We start from the raw sequence: 26,070 nt of genomic DNA, 5'->3' as shown, positions 1-26,070 counted from the left end.
AAAAAAAAAATGTTTCAGCATTTATTTAAACTGCACACCAACACTACGAATCCCCCCAAAAAATCTTTTGACTGATATCGCATAAGCAGGAATACCAACACACATACGTGCCCAGAAAATGGAGAATCAGTCATACAGCAATGCAATCACCAACACAAAACACCATTCAAACCAAAACCTAAAAACCATTCAGATGAGTCGTAGCGGGTCCGCACAGGACAATCTGTAGGACACAGCCTGGAAGACAAAATCCAAGAGAAGAAGGAGTGCCATGCGCACAACAAAGGAAAGAGTGGGAGAGAGGGAGGGAGAGAGCGAGGAAGAGAGACGGAGTGAGACTGCACAAGCAGCACAAGGCCTCCCGGGCACCTGGCCCTACATGCCAACATGTGTGTGTGTATCGCTATCGGGACACCATGAGCCCAAGGCCTTGCCTCAATCTCGGCGCCAAAGCCACATCACATTCCGAAAACGCAAGTAGTAGTCAGACACACATTAGGGATGAAAGCTCCTTTGTACCAATGCAGAAGGCGGGAGGACACCTGCACCTCTGACCTTGGTCCTGAACGCGGCAGGAACACCCTGAGAGAGATGCCATGGCAGACGCGGACGACTCCCACACCACGCATTGCACAAATGAACAATCCAACTTATCCACACCCCACACACAGAAGGCCCTGCTGAAGGGATGCCCTTGACACTCGCGGAAACTGCAACCTATTCTCCCCAACGTTGCAAACACAATTTAATCCTAGCCCAGAGCTGTGGCATATCCTCCACACAACTGCCGCAGTCTAGAAGAGTGCTGGTTCCACGAGACGCACCAATGCAATGTCAGGCCATCCCGGACACAAGCACAACCCCCGTCACGTAGAACAGTACCGTGCACGTATGCTGCATTCACTGGGTGCACTGCCACTGGCAGTGCTGCGGATCAGCTACTGGCTGAGCTTCCGCCTTGCTTACGTCACCTGCGTCCAGCCCTGGTTCCACTGCCGAACATGCACATTCGAGTGTCCCATGGATGTCTGCCTATCCAACACAACCGTAGTTGAATTGGACTATGACTTGTGTGTTTGCCCCGTGTTGGATCACGAACAGGAGTGTAACCGAGACAGCCGTGCTTGGGATGCCTTGACATACTGAGTATGTATTGGCAGTTGTGCATGGGAGATTGCACAATTCCTCGTGTCCAGTGAGCACATCGAGGCGCTCCCCTATTGGGCTGTGTTGCGGATTGAGGAAATGGCGTGGGCTGAGCACACCTGCCCGGACCAGTTAATGGATTGGCTCACCCTGGTGTTCCTCAAACACGAAAACGACGTACTATTGGAACATATTGCACATGAAGCTGCACGGGCATTCATGGACGAGTAACTATGTCCCTGCAGCCACATCGGATTGTCACACACAGCACAGGTCCCAACAACTTGTTGCATCATGAGGAATGCTCACCTATCCCACCACAACAGAGGACATGTCTGCCATCGTCAGGACTCTGGATGCATGTGCGTGAAACTACGTGTGTGTACACACACCTGTGCAAGGTTATGCCGATCCATGCTCGGAGCAACACAGCGTCGTTTTGCAATGTTACCAATTTGGACACACTGCTGGGGTGAGTAAACACACATGGCAATGTAGGATGACATGTGAACTTGTCGGACCCTTCCACCTCATCACTGTCAGCAGAGCAGATAATCTGCGCACTCCAGTGGCAGAGCACTATGCTGATCACATGGGCAGTGAGTCGAGCCCCCTCACAAGGGGCAATGGGCAGACGCCAAACAACACAACGCAAATTGTTTTACCGCGATTGGCCTCATCGCATGATTTTTTGTATTCATTTTTCGCATTTTTGCAGCGTGGCGTTGGATTTTGCGCAGCCATTTGACGCGTTATCTGTTGACTATCGCATGCTACCGCCATGTAGTGAATACTTGGTTGGCACGGTGTAATTTTTCCATGATGGGCTGCGATGTTGAGAGTTGCGTTAGGCTACTCTTGCGGTAGTTATCACACGTTCTTGTGAATATACCCCATAGTTGTTTCGGTACATGCGTTTGGCAGGCCTACTGTTTACTTTTATTTATGTATATGTAAATTAGGTTTAGATAGCGTTTGTTTATGTATTTTAGCACTATGCTACAGCTATTTCATTTTTTCGTGGTAAGTGTATCTTTTGTCAGTGGGTATGCACGTTCTCTTTTTTTTAACAGGTTTTCTACAGTTGTGGACAGAGACTTATCAATTCTGGTATTGTTTTTCCTAATATAAGGAAAATATATTTCCTGGAGTGTTTATTTTTGAAGGCTGTCAATGGAGATCGATTAGATTTTTGATGGATTAATTATAAATTCTTTTGAACTATGTTTGAATTTTTTTTATACTTTTTGTTTTATGTTTTTCTTTTAATTCCTTTATATTTTTTAAAGTGGATGTTGGAACAGTGGTCAAGGACTTCTCCAAATGAATCATATAGATTTGTTTTTATCTTGGTTGAAATATTGGTTGGCATTTATGTGTTTTAATGTATGAAAGCATCATTTAATATTTTGTGTGGAATATTTTATAATGATAATTTTGTGTACTGTATATTTGTATAATGTTTACTTTTGTGAATGTAAGTTTCTTTAACCCCCTGTGTGCGCTGGACGACTTGAAACCATCTGCACATGCAGTGGGCGTGTACGGAGGACGGCTCCAAGATGTCCATTCACCAACCCATGGCAGAAGTGCTGGCACTCCCCCTGTGGGCCAGCACGCAATATGTCGCCCCCCCAAGGATACGTAAGAAAAACAACAATATCTCAACTGGTGTAATTCAGGTAAGACAGTTAGACAAGCATGTCAAATACATTGCAGCAAGGAAGAAGGGAGACTCATGGGAACACAAATTTTTGAATTGGAAGGTGCACTAGGCATCGTATATTTAAAGCATAATTTTGTACAGTTGTAACAGCACTGTAATCAAAAAATTGCATAAAAACAACCCGAAATTGAACTTGGTGCTAATTGTGTAGGTGACACAACAAGTGGCGATGCAAGTGACGCAAGTGACAATGTGTATTCAGCGGTAAACGGCGCAAAGTGAGATAGTGTTGGTTCCGATAGTATTTTGATACATTTGGAATTTAAGGCAATCGTTTGAGGGAACCACAGCATATAGGGACCCCGACTGGACAGACCTATTCCTTGTCCGCCGCCATTACTTGCTGAAACCACCAGCTTTCACACAGCTCTCCCGCACGCACTCGTGGCGTGCTCCCTCAGCCCGCGCCCCCCCCCACCGCTCAACACCATCTCGCGGTGCCACCACCCCTCTCATTGCTTGACGCCTCCACTCCAATCGGCACCCTCTGTAACACGCGCCTCGGCGTGGTCTTTCAGGACATCACTTCTGGAGTCCTATTCTCGCTGATAAATTTTTGGGACTATTTGCAACACGAGACCGCTTCCAGCACCGCCTAAATATCAACAACCCGGTCCTGAAGATGATCCTAAATTACAGGATCGAAACGTCGTCGACCACTCAGCGCAAATAATAGCGCACTATATGCTGTGGTTCCCTCAAACGATTGCCTTAAATTCCAAATGTATCAAAATACTATCAGAACCAACACTATTTACTGTATATATTAAGTCACTTATCGCACTTTGCCCCGTTTACCGCTGAATACACATTGTCACTTGCGTCGCCACTTGTTGTGTCACCTACACAATTAGCACCAAGTTCAATTTCGGGTTGTTTTTATGCAATTTTTTGCTTACAGTGCTGTTACAACTGTACAAAATCATGCTTTAAATATACGAAGCCTAGTGCACATTCCAATCCAAAAATGTGTGTTCCCATGAGTCTCCCTTCTTCCTTGCTGCAATGTATTTGACATGCTTGTCTAACTGTCTTACCTGAACTACACCAGTTGAGATGTTGCTTTTCTTACGTACCTACCCACTTCTCAACGTGGTATATGGGTTTACTCCTGTTGCTTTTCACAAGCCCCCCCCAAGGATGTCAGTGGAAGTGCTTCCACTGCCAGCCCTCCCTAGGCGATCTGATGACATCAGCATGCATGCCTCGCACCAGCGTCATCAGTGCAGGCCGAAGGCACTGGCCAGTGGAGAGAAGGAGGTGAGTTTTCCTCCAGGGAGGGGTGGGGCAGCAAAGAGGCACCAAAGGGAATGGAAGGAGTTTTTCTATTCCCCAGTGTCTCTTTGAAGTGCATTCCTCCTGCACAATTGTGTGTGGGGCCGCGATCGTGCAGCAGGAAGGCATACACTATGCTGCCAGGGATTTTGTTTGGTGTTGTTTTTTTTTTTTCAGGAGCTGCTCCTTGGGCAAGGGTTGCTCCCCTTTAGATGGCATATATTTTGCCCATTTTTGCCCCCTTTAGGGGCAGATTGGCCCTATTTTTAGGCCGGGCAGAAGCCACTAGCCATCAGGGAGAAATTGATTTGGGCATGTCGGGGAGCAGCCTCTTAGGCAAGGGTGCTCCCCTTTATTGGGGCATGTATTTTGGCTGGTTTGTGCCCCCTATGGGAGTAGATCAACCATATTTTTAGGCCTGGGCAGAAAGCTACTAGACACCAGGGAAAGTTTCTGTGTATGTGTGAACTGGAGTTCGGCTGACGGTTTGTGTGTACTGGCGATTGACCGGCTATGTGTGCACTGGCCTTTTGCTGGCGGTAAATATGGACTTGTGCTTGTCGGGCGGTGTGTGTGGAATAGCACTTGGCTGGTGGTGTGGGTAGACTGGCACTTGCCTGGTGGTGTGTGTAGACTGGTGATTGCCTGGCTGTGTTTGGACTGGCCCTTGGATGGTGATAGGCAGACTTAATAGTTTTTCTAATGCCAACTGGCATATTTTTGTCATCATTTGCATTTGTGATCGTAATGTTTTATCTCTCCTTTTTATTCTAGCGCAAAGCTTTTGTTTTCATTTGCTGTGACTCCTGCTTGCAGTTTTGGCACTGGTATATATGCAGTTTGTGCAGTTGCATGTGTTTGGTAATAACACGTTTTTTGTACTGTTTACTCCAAATGAGTATCATTGCCCTGAATTAACGCTGTTTTGCAAATGGTGTAATAATGAAAGCATAGTTAGCTTCTGTTTTATTATGTGTGGAATTCTCCTTGGATTTGTGCACAATGTGCGTTGTGTTGTCTGAAGTGTAGTTTTCTTTTGTTTTTCCTTTCTAGTGGGATATCGTTGGTGCTTGCTGTGTCTGTGCAGAGTAGGTGCAGGTGATCCTGAGTCTAGTTGTCTCTGGCAAGTGACTGGTATCGGTTTTGAGCATTTAGGTTTTTGTGTGCTTTGTATTGATTGACTTTTCCTTGCAGATTACTATATGCCAGTAGTTTTACTTTCTGTTTGATAAAGCCACACTTTGCTTATTAGTTATTTTACACAGTGTTGATTATTGTTTACTTATTTGTCATGTTACTTTTATTATGGTCTGCCACAGGATTATCGCTCAGCAGATTGTTGGTATGCTTTATGAATCTTCCTTTGACCATGATTATGAGACTGACTTTGCAACTGAGACAGAGGAGGAAGTCCAAGATTCTGGCAGTGAATTTTCTGTCCGAGAGAAATCATTTGATGATGAAGCCACTCTCAGTGCAGAGGAAGTGTATTTTTTAGAGGAGGACACTGATGTGCCGACAGTGCAGCAAGAGGCATCTGGATTGCAGCCTGGGGATGAAAGGCTTCCAATTGGTAGTGCTAAACTCTGGGTTCCCCCAAACATGCGGCAGCCGGTTTTGCCAGCCTTTATTGGTGCTGCAAGGTGCAAAGTGAAAACTGAAAAGTTTTGCCTATGAATTTCTTTTAGTTGTTTATGGACGATGTATTTTTGGATGAGACTGTTGAAAAGACCAGTGCTTAATTTGCAAAACAAATAAGTGCCAGGGCTCTTGCCGGAAGGCTACTGAAGCTTGCACCCCACATTGCCCCTGTCAGTGCTGTCAGTGACAATACCAACACAACTACTAACCATCACACTCTATAAGTGTGACAATTTGGACTAGTTCAGACCCCCAAAGGTATAAGAATGGCTTGAGCCACAGGTAATAGTAATTTTTGATGTATATTGAATTAATATTTAACTGTTGTTGTGGTCAGACACACCCACCTTTTGGGAGACTGCCACAACTGCCGGTGTTGACAGTTAAGTGCCCACACTGAGCACTGGAAATCACTGGCTCAAATTAAGCACTGGAACAGACTAATTTGTATGCTGAGCAGACTTGGAGGGACAACAGTACCAGACTTAAGCCCCACTACGGTGGACTCCCAGAAATCTGGTTGAGCTGAAGAAGTCAGGGGTTCAACTTTTTTGATGAGATTGATAAGAAGCCATTGCTAGCTTCATATTGGTCCACTAGTCCCTTGATGGCAACTGCTATATTTCCTGCATCCATGAGTTGTGATCGGTATTTGCTTCTGCTTCGGATGCTGCATTTTGATGATAATACCTCAGCATTGCCATGGGATCACCCTGATTGTGACTGTCTTGGCAAGCCTTTCCTTCATCATTTTGTAAATTGCTTTTCAGAGAACGATGTTCCTGGGAAAAAATTGCTATGGATGAGTCTTTGGTCCTGTTCAAGGGCCGTTTGGTTTTTAGGCAGTACATTCCTTGCAAGAGGGCACGTTATGGAATTAAGATGTATATGGTGTCTGAGAGTAGTACTAGATATGTTTATAATTTCAGGGTGTACACTGGTATGGATTCCACTATTGATCCCCTCGGTTGTCCGTCCAATTTTGGAGTCAGTGAGAAAATTGTTTGGGAACCTCGCAGAGGACTTTTCAACAAAGAGCACCATTTATATATCGATATCTTCTACAATGGTGTGCAATTGTTCAAGAAATAGTTCAAAGTAAACACTCTTGCATGTGGAACAATCTGCTCTTACCATAAAGGTTACCATAAAGAGCTTGTTTGTAAACAACTTCAGGGGGGACAGTGCAGTGCCTTGCATAATGATGAACTTCTAGCTGTGAAAAGTTTCAGACAGGAGAGATGTCTACATGCTGACTGCCATTCATGATGAAAGTACTCCAGCTGTGACTGTTTGGGGTCAGGGTGCTGTAGTGCGCAAACATGTGTGCATTACACTACAATAAACACATGGGTGATGTAGCTAGAGTAGATCAGAGGTTGAAGCCTTACAGTGCTGTTTTTAAGCCATACATTATATTTGGTATAAGAAGTTGGCTGTCCATCTGTTTCATTTGGCAACCTTCAAGGCCTTTGTTGTATTTAAGGATTGTTCTCCAGATTCAAAGCTGACTTTTGTTCATTTTCAGCAGGCTGCGATAGCCATCCTTGTTGTAGTGGAGCAGGCAAGTGTTTCTAGAGTTGGAGTGGTAGAGGAAGTGGCTAGACTGAAAGATCGCCACTTTCCTGATACATTCCTCCCACACCCAAAAAAGACTTTACCTGTAGGAGATGTAGACTCTGTGTCTGAAGATGCGTGTGAAAGGAGGGTCGTGTGTTCTGCCCAAGTGTCCTTCTATGTCTGTGCTATGTGTGCCCGCAAGTTCCCCACCCTGGACTTCCCCTGGTATCTAGGCTTCAAACATGTGCTGGTTTGGTAAGTGTCTCTAGGTGCCGGCTGAGCTGGGGCCCAAAATCCACAGCTAGCCAGATTGCAAAAGGCACATTTTTTTCCAGTGGCAAAACGTGATGTGGCTTTATTGCATTTGGCTCCTGTTCGTTTCACGAGCAATGGGCCCACCCACACAAGTGAGGTAGCATTTTTATTGGGGGACCTGGGGGAACACTGGGTGGTAGGAAATTCGAGGCTGCCTGCAGTTTCGAGGGCTTTTCCTCACAGAAATGCAAGAAATGTTTTGGTTTTTAGGCAAAGTTTGAGCTTTGCAGGAGATTCTGGGTAAAAACCTTGGTGAGAGCCACACAAGTCACCAGACCCTGGACTCCCCCAGGTGTCTAGTTTTCAAAAATGTGTTGGTTTGTTAGGTTTCCCAAGGTACCAGCTAAGTGGAAAAATGTGATGTGACTACGTTACATTTGGCACGCGTTTGTGTTGTAGACACTTGGCCCACCAACACAAGTGATGTAGCATTTTTATCGGAAGACTTGGGGGGACGCTGGGTGGTTAGAACTTTGTGGCTGCCTGCAGATGCGAGGACTTTTCCTCACGGAAATGCTTTGAAAATATGTTTCTTTGGGCAAACTTTGAGTTTTGCAGGCGATTCTGGGTTATTAAACCTGGTGAGAGCCACGCAGGTCAACCCACCCTGGACTTACCCAGATGTCTAGTATTCAAAATGTTCTGGCTTGGTAGGTTTCCCTAGGTGCCGGCTGAGTTGGGGCTCAAAATCCACAGCTACCCACATTGCAAAAAACACTTGTTTTTCAGTGGAAACATGTCATATGCCTATGTTGCGTTTGGCACCCGTTTGTTTTTGCCAGCACTTTGCCCAGCCACACAAGTGAGGTAGAATTTTTATAGCGAGACCTGGGGGAACACTGGGTGGTAGGACATTGGTGGCTGCCTGAAGATTCCAGGACTTTACCTAAAATAGATGCAAAGAAAATGTGTTTTTTAGGTAATTTTGAGCTTTGCAGGGGCTGCAGGGTAAAACAAGTTGGCGAGAGCCATGCAAGTCACCCCAACCTGGACTTCCACGCATGTCTAGTTGTCAGAAATGAGCTGGTTTGGTAGATTTCCTTAGGTCATAAACATAAACTGGCCTGACCACGAATATACACCTGATAATATAACTGCGAAACTCAAGGGGTTTCCAATACTTTTCAACTCCCTCATAGATGTGTTTCCTACCATTAATCAGCGTGTCGTGGTGTATCAATTTGCAAAACCAATGTCATAAAACCATCATAGAGCCAATCCCACCCAAAAATAACAAAGAAAAAAGTGTGGGAAGGGAGAGAAAGAACCTAACGGTCGTAACACCAAGGGGGTTGCTGGCTGGTACTCATCGGCATACCCACTTATCATCATAGGTTACTTTCTCTCCATGCAGCAAAAGAAAAGTGTGTGCACTATCGTGAAAATCTCAAACCCAATGAAGTAGAAAAGGACAGAAAAACCCAAGTGTAAATGAACTGTCAGTGCATAGTATCTATACAATTACCCATTGGACCCCTGTGAGAATCCAAATATATAATTCTCACAATTAAAAAACGGTAAAGCTTCCTGGCTCAACGTAACCTTATTAAGTGCTGTAAGCTTTCCCAATTAAAAATGGTTTTGATCAAACCATAGTCAATTTTCTTAAGCCAACATGTTTCATTGCAAAACAATCATGCAACTTCTTCAGGGCTGCTTTGCATTGCATTTAAGGAATCGCACTTTGCGATTCCATAAATGCAATCACAATTTGAGTAATCGCAAATTTTGCGATTACTTAAATTGCGATTTTTGAATTTGGGATGATGCATCCCAAATGCAAAAATACCTGTCGCACAAGGGGCAGATTCTGTGAATCTGCCCGTTTGCAACCGGTTTTTATGTTGATGCATCTGGCCCTTAGGAGCCTATTACAATATCGGTCAGAAAGCCTCCAACCGCTGGTCGGAGGCTTTCCACCCGACATGGTAGGTTTAAAGTCTGACCGCCATATTAGGATAATGACGGTCAGAGTTTGAACCTGTGGGGAAATGTGACGCCGTTCGGACGGGCTCACGGGCTTGAGCCAGTCAGTCAGTCCGAAAGGCAGCATAATCCCTTTAGGATGGCGTTTCCACTGTCTGGATTAAGATGTCGGTTTCCAACTGCCATTCGATGTCGGACTTTGCGACATGAAAAGGCTGTGGGAAAGCGACATTGGAGGCCCTGCGCATACTGCTAGGTGCTCCCCTCAGCATCCCTGCATTGTGTGGTAGGCACCGTAAGGTGCATGCCACACAGTGCAGGGATGTTTACAGTCTTCCATTTATAAGGGGAGCTTGTGCTGGAAAGGTTTTCAGCCCATGGAGGAGTAGTACCTTTCCCGCAACAGTGTCGAGCTGACACAAGTCAACTCGACATTGTAATGATGGCCACATTGTTTTTCAGTGTAAAAATGTGATATGCCTACGTTGTGTTTGGCGCCCATTCGTGTCACGGGCACTTGGCCCAGCCACACAAGTGTGGTAGCACTTTTATTGGGAGTCCTTGGGGGAACACTGGGTGGTAGAAAATGTGTGACTGCCTGCAGATTCCAGGACTTTTCCTCACAGAAATGCAAGGAAAATGTGTTTTTTAAGGCAAACTTTGAGCTTTGCCACACAAGTTACCCCACCCTGGACTCTCTCAGGTGTCCAGTTTTCAAAAATGTACTGGTTTGGTAGGTGTCCCTAGCTGCCGGGTGAGCTGGTGCCCAAAATCCACAGCTACTGACATTGCAAAAAACACATTGTTTTTCAGTGGAAAAATGCGGTGTGCCTATGTTGCTTTGACTCCCATATATGTTGTGGGCACTTGGCCTACCCACACAAGTGAGGTAGCATTTTTATCGGGAGACATGGGGGAACACTGGGTGGTAGGGAATTTGGGGCTGCCTGCAGATTCCAAGACTTTTCCCTGATATGAATGTGAGGAAAATGTGTTTTTTTAGGCAAAGTTTGAGCTTTGCAGAGAATTTGGGGTAAAAAAGCCTGGTGAGAACCATGCAAGTCCCTGCACCCTGGGCTCCCCCGGGTGTCTAGTTTTAAAAAATAAGCTGGTTTGTTACCTTTCCCTAGGTGCCAGCTTGGCAGGGGGTCCAAAATAAACAGCTACACACATTGTGAAAAACATTGTTTTTCAGTGGAAAAATGCGAGGTGCCTACGTTGTGTTTGGTGCCTGTTCGTGTAGCGGGCACTTGGCCTACCTACACAAGTGAGGCACCGTTCTTCTCAGGAGACTTGAAGAATGCTGGGTGTTAGGAAAGTTGTGCCTGCCTGCAGATTCCATGACTTATTCTCACAGAAATGCAAGGGAAATGTGTTTTTATGCAAATTTTGAAGTTTGCAAGGGATTCTGGGTAAAAAGCCTGGTGAAAGCCACGCAAGTCACCCCACCCTGGATTCCCTAGGATGTCTAGTTTTTAAAATGTGCTGGATTGGTTGATTTACCTTGGTGCCAGCTGAGCTAGGGCCCAAAATCCACAGCTAGCCACTTTGTAAATAAAACATGCATTCTGCTGGGTGAAATATGAGGTCTCCTAGGTCACGTTTTGGGGTATTTTGTGTTGCAGGCGCAAGGCCCAGTCACACAACTGGGGTACCATTTCTTTCAGGAGACATGTGGGAATACAGAATAGTAGAACATTTGTTATTACTAATTGAATATCTCTATGTTTGTGCCTTTCAAATGTAAGCAAGTTTGTAACACAGAAGACATTTCACATAATGCCCTTTGAAACATATCCCTGCAAGGGTAACCATTAATTCAGACCTATACAAACAACCACTGCTCCTAAACTCAGTATCTGTTGTACCTTTCAGAAATGCTGAGTTTTCCTTCATACCCTTTTCCCATTCTTTATAATTTACCATATGAATTGCTGTATAGTCGGTACACAATGAAAAACCATTGAAAGGTCCAGCTCGGTAGTTAGCTTGGATACCTCGGGTTCTTAGAGAACCTACAGGCCCTATATATCCCTGCAATCAGAAGGGTCCAGGTAACAGTATATTGCTTTAAAAAATGTGCCATAGTAAGAAGAAGTTAGAGGTGTGCTGTGGGTGCTGTGGGTGAGTAAACGTAGACACAAATGGTTGTTTTTTTCAACTCAATTTCAATATTTTTTTATTTCAATTGTTACTTTTTGTAGGAAAACCTGGGAATATCTACACAAATAACCCCTTGCTGAATGAAGAATTGTGTCTACTTTTCAGAAATGTATAGCTTTCCTGGATCCACCATGGGTATAACATCCGTTTCCACCACTATGTGGAAAGAGGTTGAAAGCACAAACAATTGGAAAAAGGGGCTATCTCCCAGTAAAATGCCAAAACTGTGTTGAAAAATGTGGTTTTCTGATTCAAATCTGTCCAGAAACCTGGGAAGATGGGGATTTTAGCACTTCAAACCCTTCGTTGATGCCATTTGCAGGAAAAACAATAGATTTTCTTCTGCAGCACTTTTTTTCTATTCCACCCCCCCCCCCCCTACAAAACACAATTTTGCAGTATTATGGCAAAATTCTCGGGCCCCTCTAGGGGAACCCACAAACCCTGAATAGTTTTAAAATCCCCAGGATGTTGGAAAAAAGTGGGCATGGATAGTTTATGTGGACAAAACATTGTGGAGGCCTAAGCCTAAACTGCCCTAAAAAGCCACATAAAGGCTTAGCACGGGGGGCAAGTGGCGAAGGGGTTAATGTTCAATACTATTTATGCATTATTTGGTGCATTATTTAATACTTATTTTAAAAACAATGTTTATTGTGTTGAAATTTTTCAATTGTTAGAAACTATAATTTTACTATCTTATTTTTGTCACTCTTTGTATTACTGCTTCTGTTTTAATGTTCTTGCTTATTTAAGAAGGATGAAAAATAAATTGATATTATGCTATTTGTTAAAATATTTTCAGAAAATTAAGCATTGTGTTTTGGCTTTAATTTTGTGAGCTAGTGTAGTGTATTAGGTTTTACATTTTATGATATTTTTAGAGTAGTGTGCATACAGATTGTAAGATGTGTGATTTACAATAGTATAGTCCATGACTGTCAGAAATAAGGAAGTACCTTGTGCATCTGTCTTGTTTGCTTTCATATTTTGGGTTTCAGTTGTGTCAGAGATTGTGTTACTTTGAGCTCTTGGTAGCTTTGTTATTTTTTCTAGTTCCTCTATAAATTGATAGAGTGATAAGTGGCTTCTACTAAGAGCTCCTTAGAACAAATTGTGGTATTCCACTGTTGTTTTTGCTTCTTGGAACAGTGTACTGTTATATATGTGACCTGAGCGGTGCAGTCGTCTAACCCAAGTGTCTTCCAAATAGTCAAGTAGTGGTGACAGTTTTTGTCCATTTGTTTGGTAACGGTGACAGTATGAGTAAGTCATATTACTTTTTCACTTCTTTAGTTGGTACATAGGCTGTGGCTATTATTTGTTTTATTTCAAATGTGCATTTTGTATTTGCTGAATAGTTTTCACTAAGGACTGATCTTTGGAGGCACCTTCATAAAGTCTAGTTAAAATGATAATAACATCCTTTTATGGGCATAGGTGGATAGACTTTTATTATTTAGTATTTACCATGGCTTGCTCAAAGTTTTAAATTATTTTTGGTGATAGTTATTTGTTTTTCTTTGATTATTATTGGAAATTCTTGATAAGTTGAACTTTGTTAGGGAGTAGCACATACATTAGGGGAACTATAGTATTGTAATATTAGCCATGGAAGGTATATATTTGTGTGAATGGTGGGGAGCATGATCTAAAAGTCCCAACCATCATGATTGATTGATTTGGGGTTTTGTAAAGCGCTCTCAGGCCTAGAGGCATCTTGGTGCTGATCCAACTCAAGGGGGTGTGCAGAGTGGGAAAGCACTGACGTCTGACCGTAGATATGTTATTTGCTGTAAAGCCAAGTTTTTAATTTGTTCCTGAAAATCAGAAGAGTCGGGGTTGTTTTTAAATCCAGAGGAAGTTCAATCCAGAGGAGTGCAATGTTTTTCACAAAGCCTCTGCTGCCCCAGGTGGTCAGTCTGTGTCGGGGCACAATTAGTTTATTTCCTGAGGCTGGATCGAAGGAGTCTGTTTGGAATATACCATCTGAACTTATTTTTTAAGTACTCTGGACCTGTTCCGGCCAAGGATTTATAGGCAATGCAGAGTGATTTAAAAGAGCCTCTTTTTTTTCACAGGGTGTCGATGAAGCTCATTCAGAGCCGGGGTTGCAGAGTGGAATTTAGGTACATTTTGAAGCATTCTGGCTGCCGAATTCTATACAGTTTGCAATTTCTGCATAAGATTGACGTGTAGATTAAGATAAAGTGTGTTGCAGTAGTTAATGTATGAGAATACCAGTGCAATGACTACTGTTTTTAGAAGGTCATAAGGGATAGGATGCTTGATTTTCTTCAAGGTTTTTAAGACAAAAAAGGAGGAAGAGGTTACTGCATTAACCTGACTTTCATAGGTTAATCTGTTGTCAAGCAGGACTCCTAAGTTCCTAACTTTATTCTTTGGGGTAGGAAGAGCGCCCATGTCTTGCGGCTGAACAGCATCACCTCCGTTTTAGCCGAATATAATTTGAGGCAATATTTGCCTATCTAGTCACTGACTGCCGACATACAATTATGAAAACGTTCATCAATGCCGTTCTTGGAATTGGGAAGGGATACAACTATCTGGGTGTCATTGACATACAATACCAATGAGAACCCAAGGATCCGATGAGTGCTACTAGCGGGGTGACATAAATATTAAACAAGGATCAACTTAATGATGAGCCCTGGGGGACACCACAGGGTAAGATATAAGATTCAGAAGTGTGTCAATCTACCGATTGGACTCTAGAAGTTAGGGAGGAGTTGAGCAGATCAAGAGCCTGATCTTTAACCCCCAGTATGCTCAGTCGGTCACCACACAAGTGTGGTCGACCGTATCAAAAGCGTCAGACAAGTCCAATAGGACCAGGGCAGCTCTTCCGCCACTGTCCAAGGTTGCACGAATCTCCTCGTTAGCAACTATAAGGGCCGTCTCCATGCAAGGTCCACAGCGGAACCCAAACTGAGATGCATCTAGATGGTTGTTTTGTTTAATAAAGGATGTTAACTGTTTGTTCATTGCCTTTTCCACCAGTTTGGCTGGAAAAGGCATCTTAGCTATAGGATGATACTTGTTAGTGGCAAGGGGATCATCAAAGTTGTGCTGTGGGTGAGGATTAGTAAGTTATTGGAGTTAAAAAAACTATTTTTTTAAGTATTTTTATTGACATACAAAATTATGTATTGACGAATATAGGTTACTTTTAAGTGGTCAGGGATTTCTATCTCCTGGAATGTTCTTGGGGTTCTTATTGTTTGTCTGGCTGCTCTTTGTGTTCTGCTTATAAGTGTTTTGATGTTAGGTATTCCAGATAATTGTCCTATTTCTTCCTCAGAAATAGTTTCTGTCTGGGCAGAGGAGCGCAAATTGGCCCTCTGTATTTCTAGGAGGGTAGTTGTGCTCTCTTACATTCTATATTATGTAATTTATTGTGGTTGCTCTGGAATAACAGCCATTGGAGTAATATTTGTTAGACACCAATGTCTTTTTTAATGATTGCTACTTTAATTTTAGTATAGGTGTAGCTCATGTAATTTGAAAGGGATATTCCTTTTTAATATGTTATCTATGTTGCAGGTTCTGACATTTTGGGATCTGAAGAGTGTAATAATATGGAAAATATATTAGATTTATGGTTGTAGCAGTAGTAGTAATAATATTCATATGAAAAACAACAATCATAATCATCATCTTCATTATTATATACACTTTCGAAATTTGATATTGTGTACCTACACTTTATCTGGTTTTCTTATTTTTGCTCCCAGTTGTTTATAGTATTTGTTTTTGGTTTTATTTTATTTTCTAGTTTAGAGACGTGAAGACAAAATATTTCATTGCAATCATTTTGTACATATTTTATGTTTTATTCCTTTATAAATTTGTATTAATTAATGATTTCTTAATTTCTTAAAGTTTAGGATTTTAAGTTAAAAAACTATTTTTTTTATTAATTTTGTTTATTATGCTTGCATTCCTTTGTGCCTCCTCCATTGGTGTTATTTTCTGTAATTTTGTTTACTTTTTTTTTCTTTTTTTTTTTCTTAACAGTGGGTATTCATTTCTTCGGTCTTTTTATCTTTATTGTGGATATATATAAATTAAAAAGACATTAGTTAAGAGGTTTCATTTTATTTTAATCGCTATATTATATTATATGTACTTACTTTTATAGAGATTCAGATGCTTTCCTCTTGCCTTGACGAAGTTGTTCCCCATGGCTTGTTACTCAGACATTGTAATGTTCCACTGGTCTGGGGCAGTTTAGTTTATTTTTAAGTTCTCTATTCATTCTCCTTTTAAATTAGGAGTTTGTTTCTATTTGTTAAATGTTTTTAATTTAAATTTGATTGGATAAAACTTTGGTTATGACCTGCTTTTTTTCCGTTCATTCATATATGGAAGATGCTTATTAATATTTTTATGTGTGGTTGCTTATATATGTATTTTCTATTTGATTTATATTATAATATTGTTGAATATTATATTTTATTTATCTTTGGTGTTTTATTTAGCAATACTTTGTTGTTCAATATTTTTGATATTGATGTTGAGGTTGTGCTTCATTTATTTTATTGTGTTGTTAATATTGATGATTTCTCTATTTTTGTGTTCAATATTGTTTGTTTTGCTACATGTTTATCGTCAGTATTTTTGTTCTTAATATTCCTGAATTTTGAACAGAGGTAGAAGAGAGTTAATATTAGGATTTTCAATATTTTTGTAACAATATTTTTGTATCACAATATTTTTGCGGCAAATATTATGTTATATAAACTATTTTAAAATAGCGCACACAAGAACTGAAACTTGTTTAGCAAGCCTATCACTCCAACAGAGATAAAAATACAAGGGTTTGAAAAAATAAACAACCTGCTGACTATTACAAGAGCAGATGGGGCTACTCACAATTTGAATTTCAGGATTTTAATTGTGTGATATGTATTTTTGTTATCCTCATGCTCATCTTCATTACGCAAAAAGTATTGAACAAGTTGCTTCATTACAAACAGTCTGCCCATTTCTTGTAGTGTCACCATTGTGCCCAGGAGGAGTGTATTTGAGGATCTGCAGTGAAGGGAAACGTCAAATACAACGACCGCCTTTGCAATGTGGGCGGAATCACAAATGCGTCTGAACCACACATTACATTTACAATGCAAGTTGTTACAATGACATGCGTTAGATCAAGCGGCGTTGGACTTTAAAGTGCAACGCTTTCCCTACTGTAATCGTGATTAGAGTTGGAACAGTAAATTATACTATTCCAAAGTCCAGGACCTCCTAAGGCAAGTTGCTGTAACGACTTGCATTGTAAATCGAATGCGTGGTTCATATGCATTCGTTGTTCTGCCAGCGTTGTTAAGGGACGCATGGAAAATGAATGTGTGATTATGTCATACAACCGCAGTGACCAGCTCTGATAACTCAATCACTCTCATGTCACCTCAGCATGGCTAAACTGTTATGGGACAGACTATGGGACAGACTACCGTGTGGAATAGGCCATCCGCAACAAAAAGCATTAAACCAGATTCCTCTTGTTCTTGATACGACATTTCTTGTTGTTGTGTTTCCATCATTCAAGTACAATCTGGCAACATTATGCTCCTGTTGCAACCTCTTAACAATGGTGCTGCATTTATAAATCTATTGCATTTTTTTTTGTTTATTTACAAACATTCATTTAATAAACAAGTTGTATGATTTAGTTGCGAAATATTTAAACCAATAAGCACATTAAAATGTTACAAGCTTTCCACATACTCTTACAATTATGTTTAGCAATCAAATTATCATGAAACAGTGCCTATGTGATTTGCCATTAGTCAGCATAACTATTTATCTTGTCTAGCACCTCCCTCTCAGGAATGTTACCCCTTCTAAATCAGTGGCGGCTCCTCCGCTATGGCGGAGGAGCATCACCCCGCCCTGCCAGCAGCTTCAAAAGTTGAAAAATAAAATGATAATAAAACAAGTTTATTATCATTTTATTTTTCAACTTCTACGTGCTACATCCTGGGCCATTGTGGAGGTAGTCAGGAGAGGGAGTGGTGGGCAGCACTGCTATCAGTACACATGTGGTTTTGTCCGGCAGTCTCAGGCCGGCCGAATCCACATGCGCACTGAGCTGTCTCCAACCCAGCTGTATTGCCGGGTTGGAGACAGCAGGCAGAGGCTCCTAGCCTTCCTGGGAGTGCAAATAAGTGGCGCTCAGGCCAATCCTGAAGCTGCTCTCATGCATTAGAGCAGCTTCAGGATTGGCAGCAGGGGAGGCTGGGAGCCTCTGCCTGCAGTGGATCCACGAGAGGACAGAACCCGGCGACGTGGTGGGGTGCAGGTGGCAGGTAAGTACTTTTTTTTCTTCTTTCTCGTCCCCCTCTGCCCCCACCCCTGCTCCCACCCACTCCTCACCTCTCTGCCCTAAAGCCGGCCGCTACTGTTCAAAATAGGTTCTTAAACACTATAGAACATTGGGCTGGTCAAAATAATATGAAGGCAAATTTCCACAGAACTAGTCTGAAAGTGACATAGCTTCCTAGCATCGATTTACAGCCCACCCCAAATACCTGTGATCGCCTCAAGTTTAAGTGCCCCCAACTCTAGGGACATGAATTGACATACCAAGCCTTTATCACCAAAAAAACTTGTAATTTTGCAATGGGCAAGCTTGGCGTGAAAGTAATTATGGTAGGTACTCAGTTTGGATGGAGCCTCAATATCCTCCTTATAGGGTACCCTTTTTATCCCAGATTTTACCAGTATCGATTTTTCAGGAAAAGGCTATTCAAGGTCTGCCATGTAGGCTTCTTTGAGCTTCCTAGCAACGGCAACCTCTTGCTGAAGTTCCCTTCTTATTCAGGCATCACAAGAGTCCAAGATATGAACCTAACTTTTCCAAAAGCATCTGATAAAACTAGGAGTCCTAGTTTACAAAACTAGGTCTTCAACTTTAAAGTCACCACACATAGAAAATCCAAAGGTATTTTTTCATGGATCATTACATTTGTCGAACTGTCAAGTTTGAACCCTGACTGATGTAATGCTACAGCAATCACATGTGCATACTCAGGCAATACAATTATGAAAGCCTCATATTTTTGTTGCTGAAATATGACATAAAAGAAAGTACGAAGGTGGGCAAGAAGTGCAGGAACTCCATCATTTTATAGTACAATTGTATAGGGTGCTTCTGTTGGACACCTTCACCTCACTAAGTTACACATTTAGCTTAAGGTCGACTCCAGGTAGTGATGTTCTGGGCAAATGTGCTTGCAATTTACAACACTTATGGGTACACCATGCTATGTATACTTATAATCAGTTATGGATTTTCAACAGGATGTTATCAATGATGTCATAGGACATGTCAAGAGTGATGTAATATGGGAGGTAATTAGCAATGTACTGCGTGGGAGCGTGTCACAGTTACATTAGGGCAAAAGCTATAGTTACTTGAGGTACCTATAAGTGGGGAATTTCTGTGATTCTGTGCTCCTGCAGCCCTTCACAGCATTTAAAAAATGCTTGCTTCTAGGGGCACCAACAGGATCAAAAAATGCAATAACAAAATCCATAAAGGGTACTATTTTACATTTTTTTCAGGACACAGGCCCTGAGACCCTGAGTCCTAAAATGGCTGCTGCATCATCTTTGTTATCTTTGATCTGTCGGGTCAGCGGAATCACTGTGGCATGAAATATTAATAAAATTTAAACCTTAATTTATCCAAAATACTGAACTAATTTCCAACAAATTAAAACAGGTACATTTTCTGGGTAATGATCTAGCTTTCTTATAAATTTGGTGTAGTTCCATTCAGCCGTTTTGGCTCTAGCTGTGCCTAATTTTCTTAAGGAAAATTGCATAGGGAAAACAAATGTTGCCTCCCCACTTTTTCAGTCACCGCTTGACAGATCACCCAAAAACTTTCCAGGAAGGAGCTGAGGAGAAAGAGACTTTTTTTGTTAGTTTCGTGAAGATTCGTCAAATGATGCCATGGTTATACAAACCAAAAAATCAGTTGCCTGTGGATATGTGATCCTACTGCCAAGTATATATAAAGATAGTAAACAAACAAACATACAGACATACATAACATCGGCCTCCTAAATCAAAAATGTAAACTTCATAAGACCAACAGGGGCCGTATTACAATAACTGCCCCAGGGGCGCAACAGGCGTTTGCGGGCCACTTTGGTATTACAGAAGGGGGCACAGACGCTTATGCGTCCCGTTCTATAATACTGATAGTGCTGGTGCACTGAAAGTGCCAGCGCTACCCTCAGAGGGTGTTCCCTCATTTGTATAGGGGCGTGCCCTATGCAAATGAGGGAATTCCTTTGACTCTGCGCCTGCGCCATTTTACAGATGCGGGTGCAGAGTCAAAGAAGCCCTCAGGAGGCTCACTGACAGTGCGCCATTTAAAAGGCGGTGCACTGCCAGTGCGCCTCCTGACAGCAGCCCTCTGTAGGGAGTAAAGGGGGTCCCATGGACACCCCAGACATCCCCTTGCAGGTGGATGCAGTCACTGATCACACCGGCCTGCAAGGGGATCTCTAAACCCCTTTGAAAGTGAAGGCAGGTGCCACCTGGACTGTGAAAACACGGAGCGGCAGCTCCGTGTTTTCCCATGAATGCGCTGCACCCAGGGCAGCGCCAGGTTGCGGCTGCCCTGGGGGCAGCGCATACATCATAATAGGGCGCATTGTGATCGTTTGAGCCCAGCGCATCTTTTAAAAGGTGCGCCGGGCGCAAACAATCACAGTGCATATTACGGCCCCAGGGGAGTAAAGTAATCACTTTCAAGGCAAACTGTTACTGCACTTTGTAAACTAAGCAAGGTCACACTCAAACTGGAAATTTTACAATTCTTCTTCTGATTGTTAATTATATCAGTTCTTCTGTTATACTTATGGTTCCCACACCATTATAAGGGCCCTTATAAATGTTTTTGTTTACAGCAGCTATCCTGGATTGTGTATACCGAATCCTCCACCATATCACACACGCGCAACAACTTTCAATGTATGGTATAGGTTTGACACTAACCTGTAAGGCCAGCTGCTTCTGCTGAGAGAAACGCGCTCCAAGACAAGAGGAAGAACAGACCCGTTTCCAGCATAGGGTGCTCACAAAGCTTGGTAAATTTAGTCAAGTGAAGAAAAGCAAGCTAAGGAAATTAAATGTTGTATTTTAGGTAAACCACACAGAAAAATATCACTACTGAAAGGAGATTTGAAACCTCTCTAGAGTTGTATCCAATTTAATAAAATGTATTCTTGCCTACTGGCTTAGTAACAAAGCCCTACTTTCGAAGATACCCACTTTTAGCATTTAGTACTTAAAAATTACAGATAGCCCATTGAACAATCAACACAAAAATATTTTATAGACGTGCATCATGCCATCAGTTTGAATTGTGACAAGGTCTCATTGTCAATTTGACTGGCCTCCATGTGCAGCCCTAACTCAGAAAAGGAACAGGGAAAATTAATTTACATTATTTTTGCTTCTTGTTGAACACGGAAAGAACCAAACATTATATGCATAAGGAAGACAAAGGACTAATTTTATCTCACACTGTGGTTACTGCTTGAATAATAAATGGCTTCGCTGTTCAACTATGATAGCTTGATCCTTGGGTCAAAATCAATCTGTTTCCTTTTTATTTTGTCAAAAATATGTTTATTAGCATTTTATCATGCATTACAAGCAAACTAGAAGACTTGTCAATTTAAGAAGACCAAAAGGCGATCTACATCACTAAGTGCTTACCCCCCGCCGTATCCCAGATAACCTAAATGAGTAGGCAAAGTTTCTCCATAAGCAAGAGCAGGGAGTAGGTCTACATTGCGATAAACATACCAATCGTACCCTTCATAGGGAGTAAGTCCAGACTAATGACTCCCAGGACTAAAAAGAACAAAGAGACCTCCCCCCACCCTAACCCCCCCACCCAACCCAGTACCGGTGAGAGCTACCCTAGCGCAGCTAAGTTTCAAGTCATGGTCATTTCAAACAGGTTAAAGTTGAAAAAGATGAATATCTCTGACTGATGCAGGACAAACGGCTGATGGTAATCCCTTTGTGAGGAAGGCCACCAATGGCCCCCATCTATATTCGAAGTTCTTATAATCGTCCCTGAATATGTCGGCCATCCTTTCAAGGCACAGAAGTTTCCAGAGTCTGGAATGCCATAGTGAGATAGCGGGAGCCTCTTTCTTCTTCCGAGCGGCCTCTAGCACCACCTTCGCAGCCCCAATGCAGGTCCACATAATGGCCTTGTCCGCTTTAGTTTGATGTTTGAGAGAGGGGTCGCGAAAGCCGAGGAGGATGCCTGCCATAGAGGTCGGAATAGGGTACCCCAGCATGTCTTTAATTTGTGCGAGGATTTCCTCCCAGAAGGGTCGCAGCAACGGACAATCCCACCAGATATGTTGGAAATCACCCAGTAGTCCACAGCCCCTCCAGCACATAGCAGACGAATCGGGAAATATATTTTTGAGCTTGGTAGGGTAGAGATACCACTCCATTATTGTTTTTAGGTGAGCCTCCCTTAGTTCTATGGAATGGTTGAATTTCGCGATATCAGACCAGAGTCCTGCCCACTCTCTATCTTGAATGTCACATTGTAAGATACCCTCCCACATGTGCATGTAGCGAGGCCTCGGGAATGTATAGTGGTGAGAAGATAGTTATATAGATAAGAAATCACACCTTTCATAGAGTCCACAGTTTGCACATATTTTTCAAATTTCGTGAGGCGGCGAGTGGCCCCTTGGTGAATATGAGGTGTGAGCGCCCAATGTTTCAGTTGAAGATAGTGATAATATTCGGCAGGCCCCAACCCATAGTCTTTCTTACAGCTGTCAAAAGTAAGGATGTCATAGTTATGGAATAGGTGTGTCAGTGCTCTGCAGCCCCCTCCCTCCATTGGTCAAAGGGTCCTTCCGTAAAATGCCGGGGGGAAGGCTATATTAAAGTGTGTAAGGTGACAGGAATGTGGTCCACTGTGCGTTATACTTTTAGGGTAGTTCGAGTAGGCATGCTAATGTAGACATTCTCAGGTCTGCCCCTCCTGGGTCTCCATATGAGGTCCCAAATCGACCTCCTTGCCACCACCCTATCCATATAAAGCCAGTGCTTCTCTGACTCCCATTTGGCCCATTCAGTCACCACTCGCAGTTGAGCCGCCTTGTAATAAAGGTCAAAGTCCAGGAAGCCCGCCCCTCCCTCCCCCGTGATCTCCTCAAGATGGAGAAGGAGAACCGTGCTCGTCCTCCCTGCCAAACGAACCGCAGCACCATAGATTTTAATTTAGGGAGAAAATCCTTGTCAAGCTTGACGGGAAGAGCCTGAAAAAGGTACAGGAGTTTGGGAAGTATTGCCATTTTAACTGCATGAATGCGGCCAAGCCACGAGATGAATAGCGGCTTCAATCGTGTAAGATCCGCCTGAAGTTTCAAGAGAGAAGGGGGGAAGTTAGCTCTATAGAGCTCTTCTACCCAGGATATCAATTGGACCCCCAGATATTGGAGAGGCCGGGAAGTCCAGTGTAGTTGTGTACACGTCCGGAGCCACTCCACTTCTGCTGCAGGGATTGTAAGGTTAAGAATGTAGGATTTGTCTATATTCACCTTCAAAGCGTGTGAGTTCCGTTTGGAGCGCAGGGAGAGAGGTGGCTGGCTCCGTAAGTGACAAGAGCACATCGTCCACAAATAATGATATCTTATGTGTTTCCCCACTAAAAGGGATGCCCCGTATCTCTGGCGCGGCCCGAATGGCCATGGCTAGCGGCTCTATGCTGAGGGCGAACAGGATGGGCGACAAAGGGCACCCCTGGTGCGTACCCCTAGTCAGGGGAAAAGGAGCCGACAAAATCCCATTTACCTGGACTGTCGAGCGGGGTTGGACATAATTGTCCCGTATCATATTAACACATTTGTCTGCAAACCCAAAGGATGTGAGCTTAGTAAAAAGAAACGTCCAATCACCCTATCGTATGCCTTCTCGGCATCTAACCCCACCAGTACTGCCGGGATCTGTTTCTTATTAGCTTTTTCGATTAGGAGGATGATACGTCTGGTGTTATCATGAGTCTGCCGACCTTTAATAAATCCAGACAGGTCTGGGTGGATGAGAATTGGCATGAGGTCGTTCAGTCGGGCAACGAGGATAGAGGAATACAATTTCGCATCTAAATTAAGAAGGGCGATACGAAGCGCACATCTGTGGATTCTTCCTGGTTTCGGAATAACTGTGATCACAGCTTCCGCCATCGAGGGGGTAACTGTGCCTGCCTCTGCTATGGCATTAAAAAGCTGGGTAAGATGGGGTAGGAGGTCAGGAGCGAAAGTAAAATTGGGCCGTGTACCCATCGGGCCATGGGCTTTCTGCGGTTTGAGGGATTTGATAGCTAGAGCCACTTCCCCGGTCAATATAGGGGCCATAAGTCTGTCATTCCAATCTGGCGAGACCTGAGGGAGTTGCAGTGTCCGCAGATAGTTACATTGTGCATCTATGTCCCGCGGTTCCCCCGTATACAGATCGCCATAAAAGGCGCCAAGAGCATCAGCCTTCTCTGTGTCTTTATGAGTCAACTTCCCCTGCCCATCCCGTATACCGCCTATATATTCCTGCTCTCGCTTTTCTTTCAACTGCCAAGCTAAGTATCTACCTATCTTGTTTCCTTGGGAGTAGGAAAGTTGACGGAGTTTCAGGAGAGTATACTCTGTCCAATTGTTATATATAGCCCTAAGTTTCCCCCTCAATGCAGTGAGCGTGCGAAGAGACTCTCTAGTGGTTTTGATTTTATGGGTCGTTTCTGCTAAGGACAGTTCAGCTTCTAAATCTACTCTCTCTTTGGTCCGACATTTATTCAACTCAGAGTTAAGAGCAATACAGCGGCCCCTAAAAACCACCTTGAAGGCGTCCCAATTATTGGACATGGAGGTGGCTTTGGGCACATTCCTAGCGAAAAAATCTGTGATCGCATCTCTTAATTCTGAACAGAGTACCCTGTCCCTCGTGAGGGAGGCAGGAAAGTACCATTTGGGAGATGCTAAGTTGCCCCATAAAAAACAGATCGAAACGAGACAGTGGTCGTACACGGAGAGTGGAAAGATCTTGGCCTCCCGGAGGGCTCCCATTAAGTTTTGGCTAATTAATATATAGTCGAGCCTGGAGTATGTACGGTGCACATGAGAATAGAAGGTGTAGTCCCGTGTCTGGGGATAGAGGGTCTGCCAGGCATCCCGAAGGCTCATGTCATGTATCTGTAGAATTAACTCCTCAAGCGTCGGATCGATGGTAAGTCTCTGACCGTGGGCGAAAGAACCCACATGCGTGGGCGGAAGGACGATAGGACCGAGGTCCAGGCTCGCTCCTCCTCCGGACATGCTAAGGAATTTTGGCCGCCCCACAAGCTCAGTCCAGCGGAGTCACCTGGGCCAAGTGTTCAAGACTCCCCAGCAGGCATGAGGAGAGTATCATCTGTGCGCATCAATGTACCAACTCGTGTGGCACGGTGTAGCGGCGGCCACGTAATCCCACAGCTTTGGGCCCTAATGAGCCCCACTCTTGGTCATATCTCTATTGGCTGTCAGCATGTGGTAGCGTTGAAATCGTAAAGAGCCAACTTGCAGTTGTAGAGTCCCCAAGGGGAGCTCGGAGCAAACAGATGCGTCACAAATTCAAAGTTCGAGGCCTCCCCTCATCGGCAGGATCTTTGTGGCTGAGCAAAGTCCTTCTCCCAGGAGCACCTCCTGGGTAGTGAATGCGGCCGAGGCATTGGGGAAGTCCAAGTTATTTGTGGTTTCCCCGAGAGCTCGTGGACCACTGCGAGTTGGGGGAGCTGGGATTTCGTGTGTCTCGCCGATTGCCCTGTGAGCGTTCAGGAACGTCGATTGGGAGACCCGACAGGTCCAACCCTTCCTTCAGATCAACCACATGTCTCTGTTTATTATGGTATTCAAAGCTTAAGCCGAAGGGATAGGTCCATCGATATCTGACCTTGTCTTCGCGTAACTTGGAGGTGATTGGCTGAAATTGTTGCCGTCTAGCCAATGTTGCAGGGGCCCAATCCTGGTAGATGGTGCAAGCGTGGCCCTGGAAGGATACCGTGCATTTCTTTCGGGCCGCCAGGAGTGCTGCTTCCTTCACTTTGCAGGAGTGTAACTTCGCAAGAACATCCCTCGGCCTTTGTCGACCTCCCGTCGCTAGGTTTCCGACCCGGTGTACCCTCTCAAGCTTGATCTTGAGTGTCTGTGGGCTGAGGATCTCCGCAAAATGGCCCTCCAGGAATGCCTCCAGGTCCGGCCCTTTTGCCC

At 43.5% G+C, this 26,070-nt stretch overlaps 1 protein-coding gene across 1 annotated transcript in view; it reads right to left on the bottom strand.

Moving 5' to 3' along the window:
- Nucleotides 1–26,070, bottom strand: part of SLC9A9 (solute carrier family 9 member A9) — a 2,902,095-nt gene that overhangs the window by 2,022,297 nt on the left and 853,728 nt on the right. The window contains exon 8 of the mRNA XM_085633573.1: nt 20,792–20,897. Coding sequence (XP_085489699.1) covers nt 20,792–20,897 — 106 coding nt within the window. The remainder of the gene's footprint in view (nt 1–20,791; nt 20,898–26,070) is intronic.

Source organism: Triturus cristatus, chromosome 11, assembly GCF_964204655.1.
Source record: "Triturus cristatus chromosome 11, aTriCri1.1, whole genome shotgun sequence".
In the NCBI taxonomy this organism is placed as follows: Eukaryota; Metazoa; Chordata; class Amphibia; order Caudata; family Salamandridae; genus Triturus; species Triturus cristatus.
Note: the sequence above shows the minus strand (reverse complement) of the source record. Positions and strands in the feature narration are given on the sequence as shown.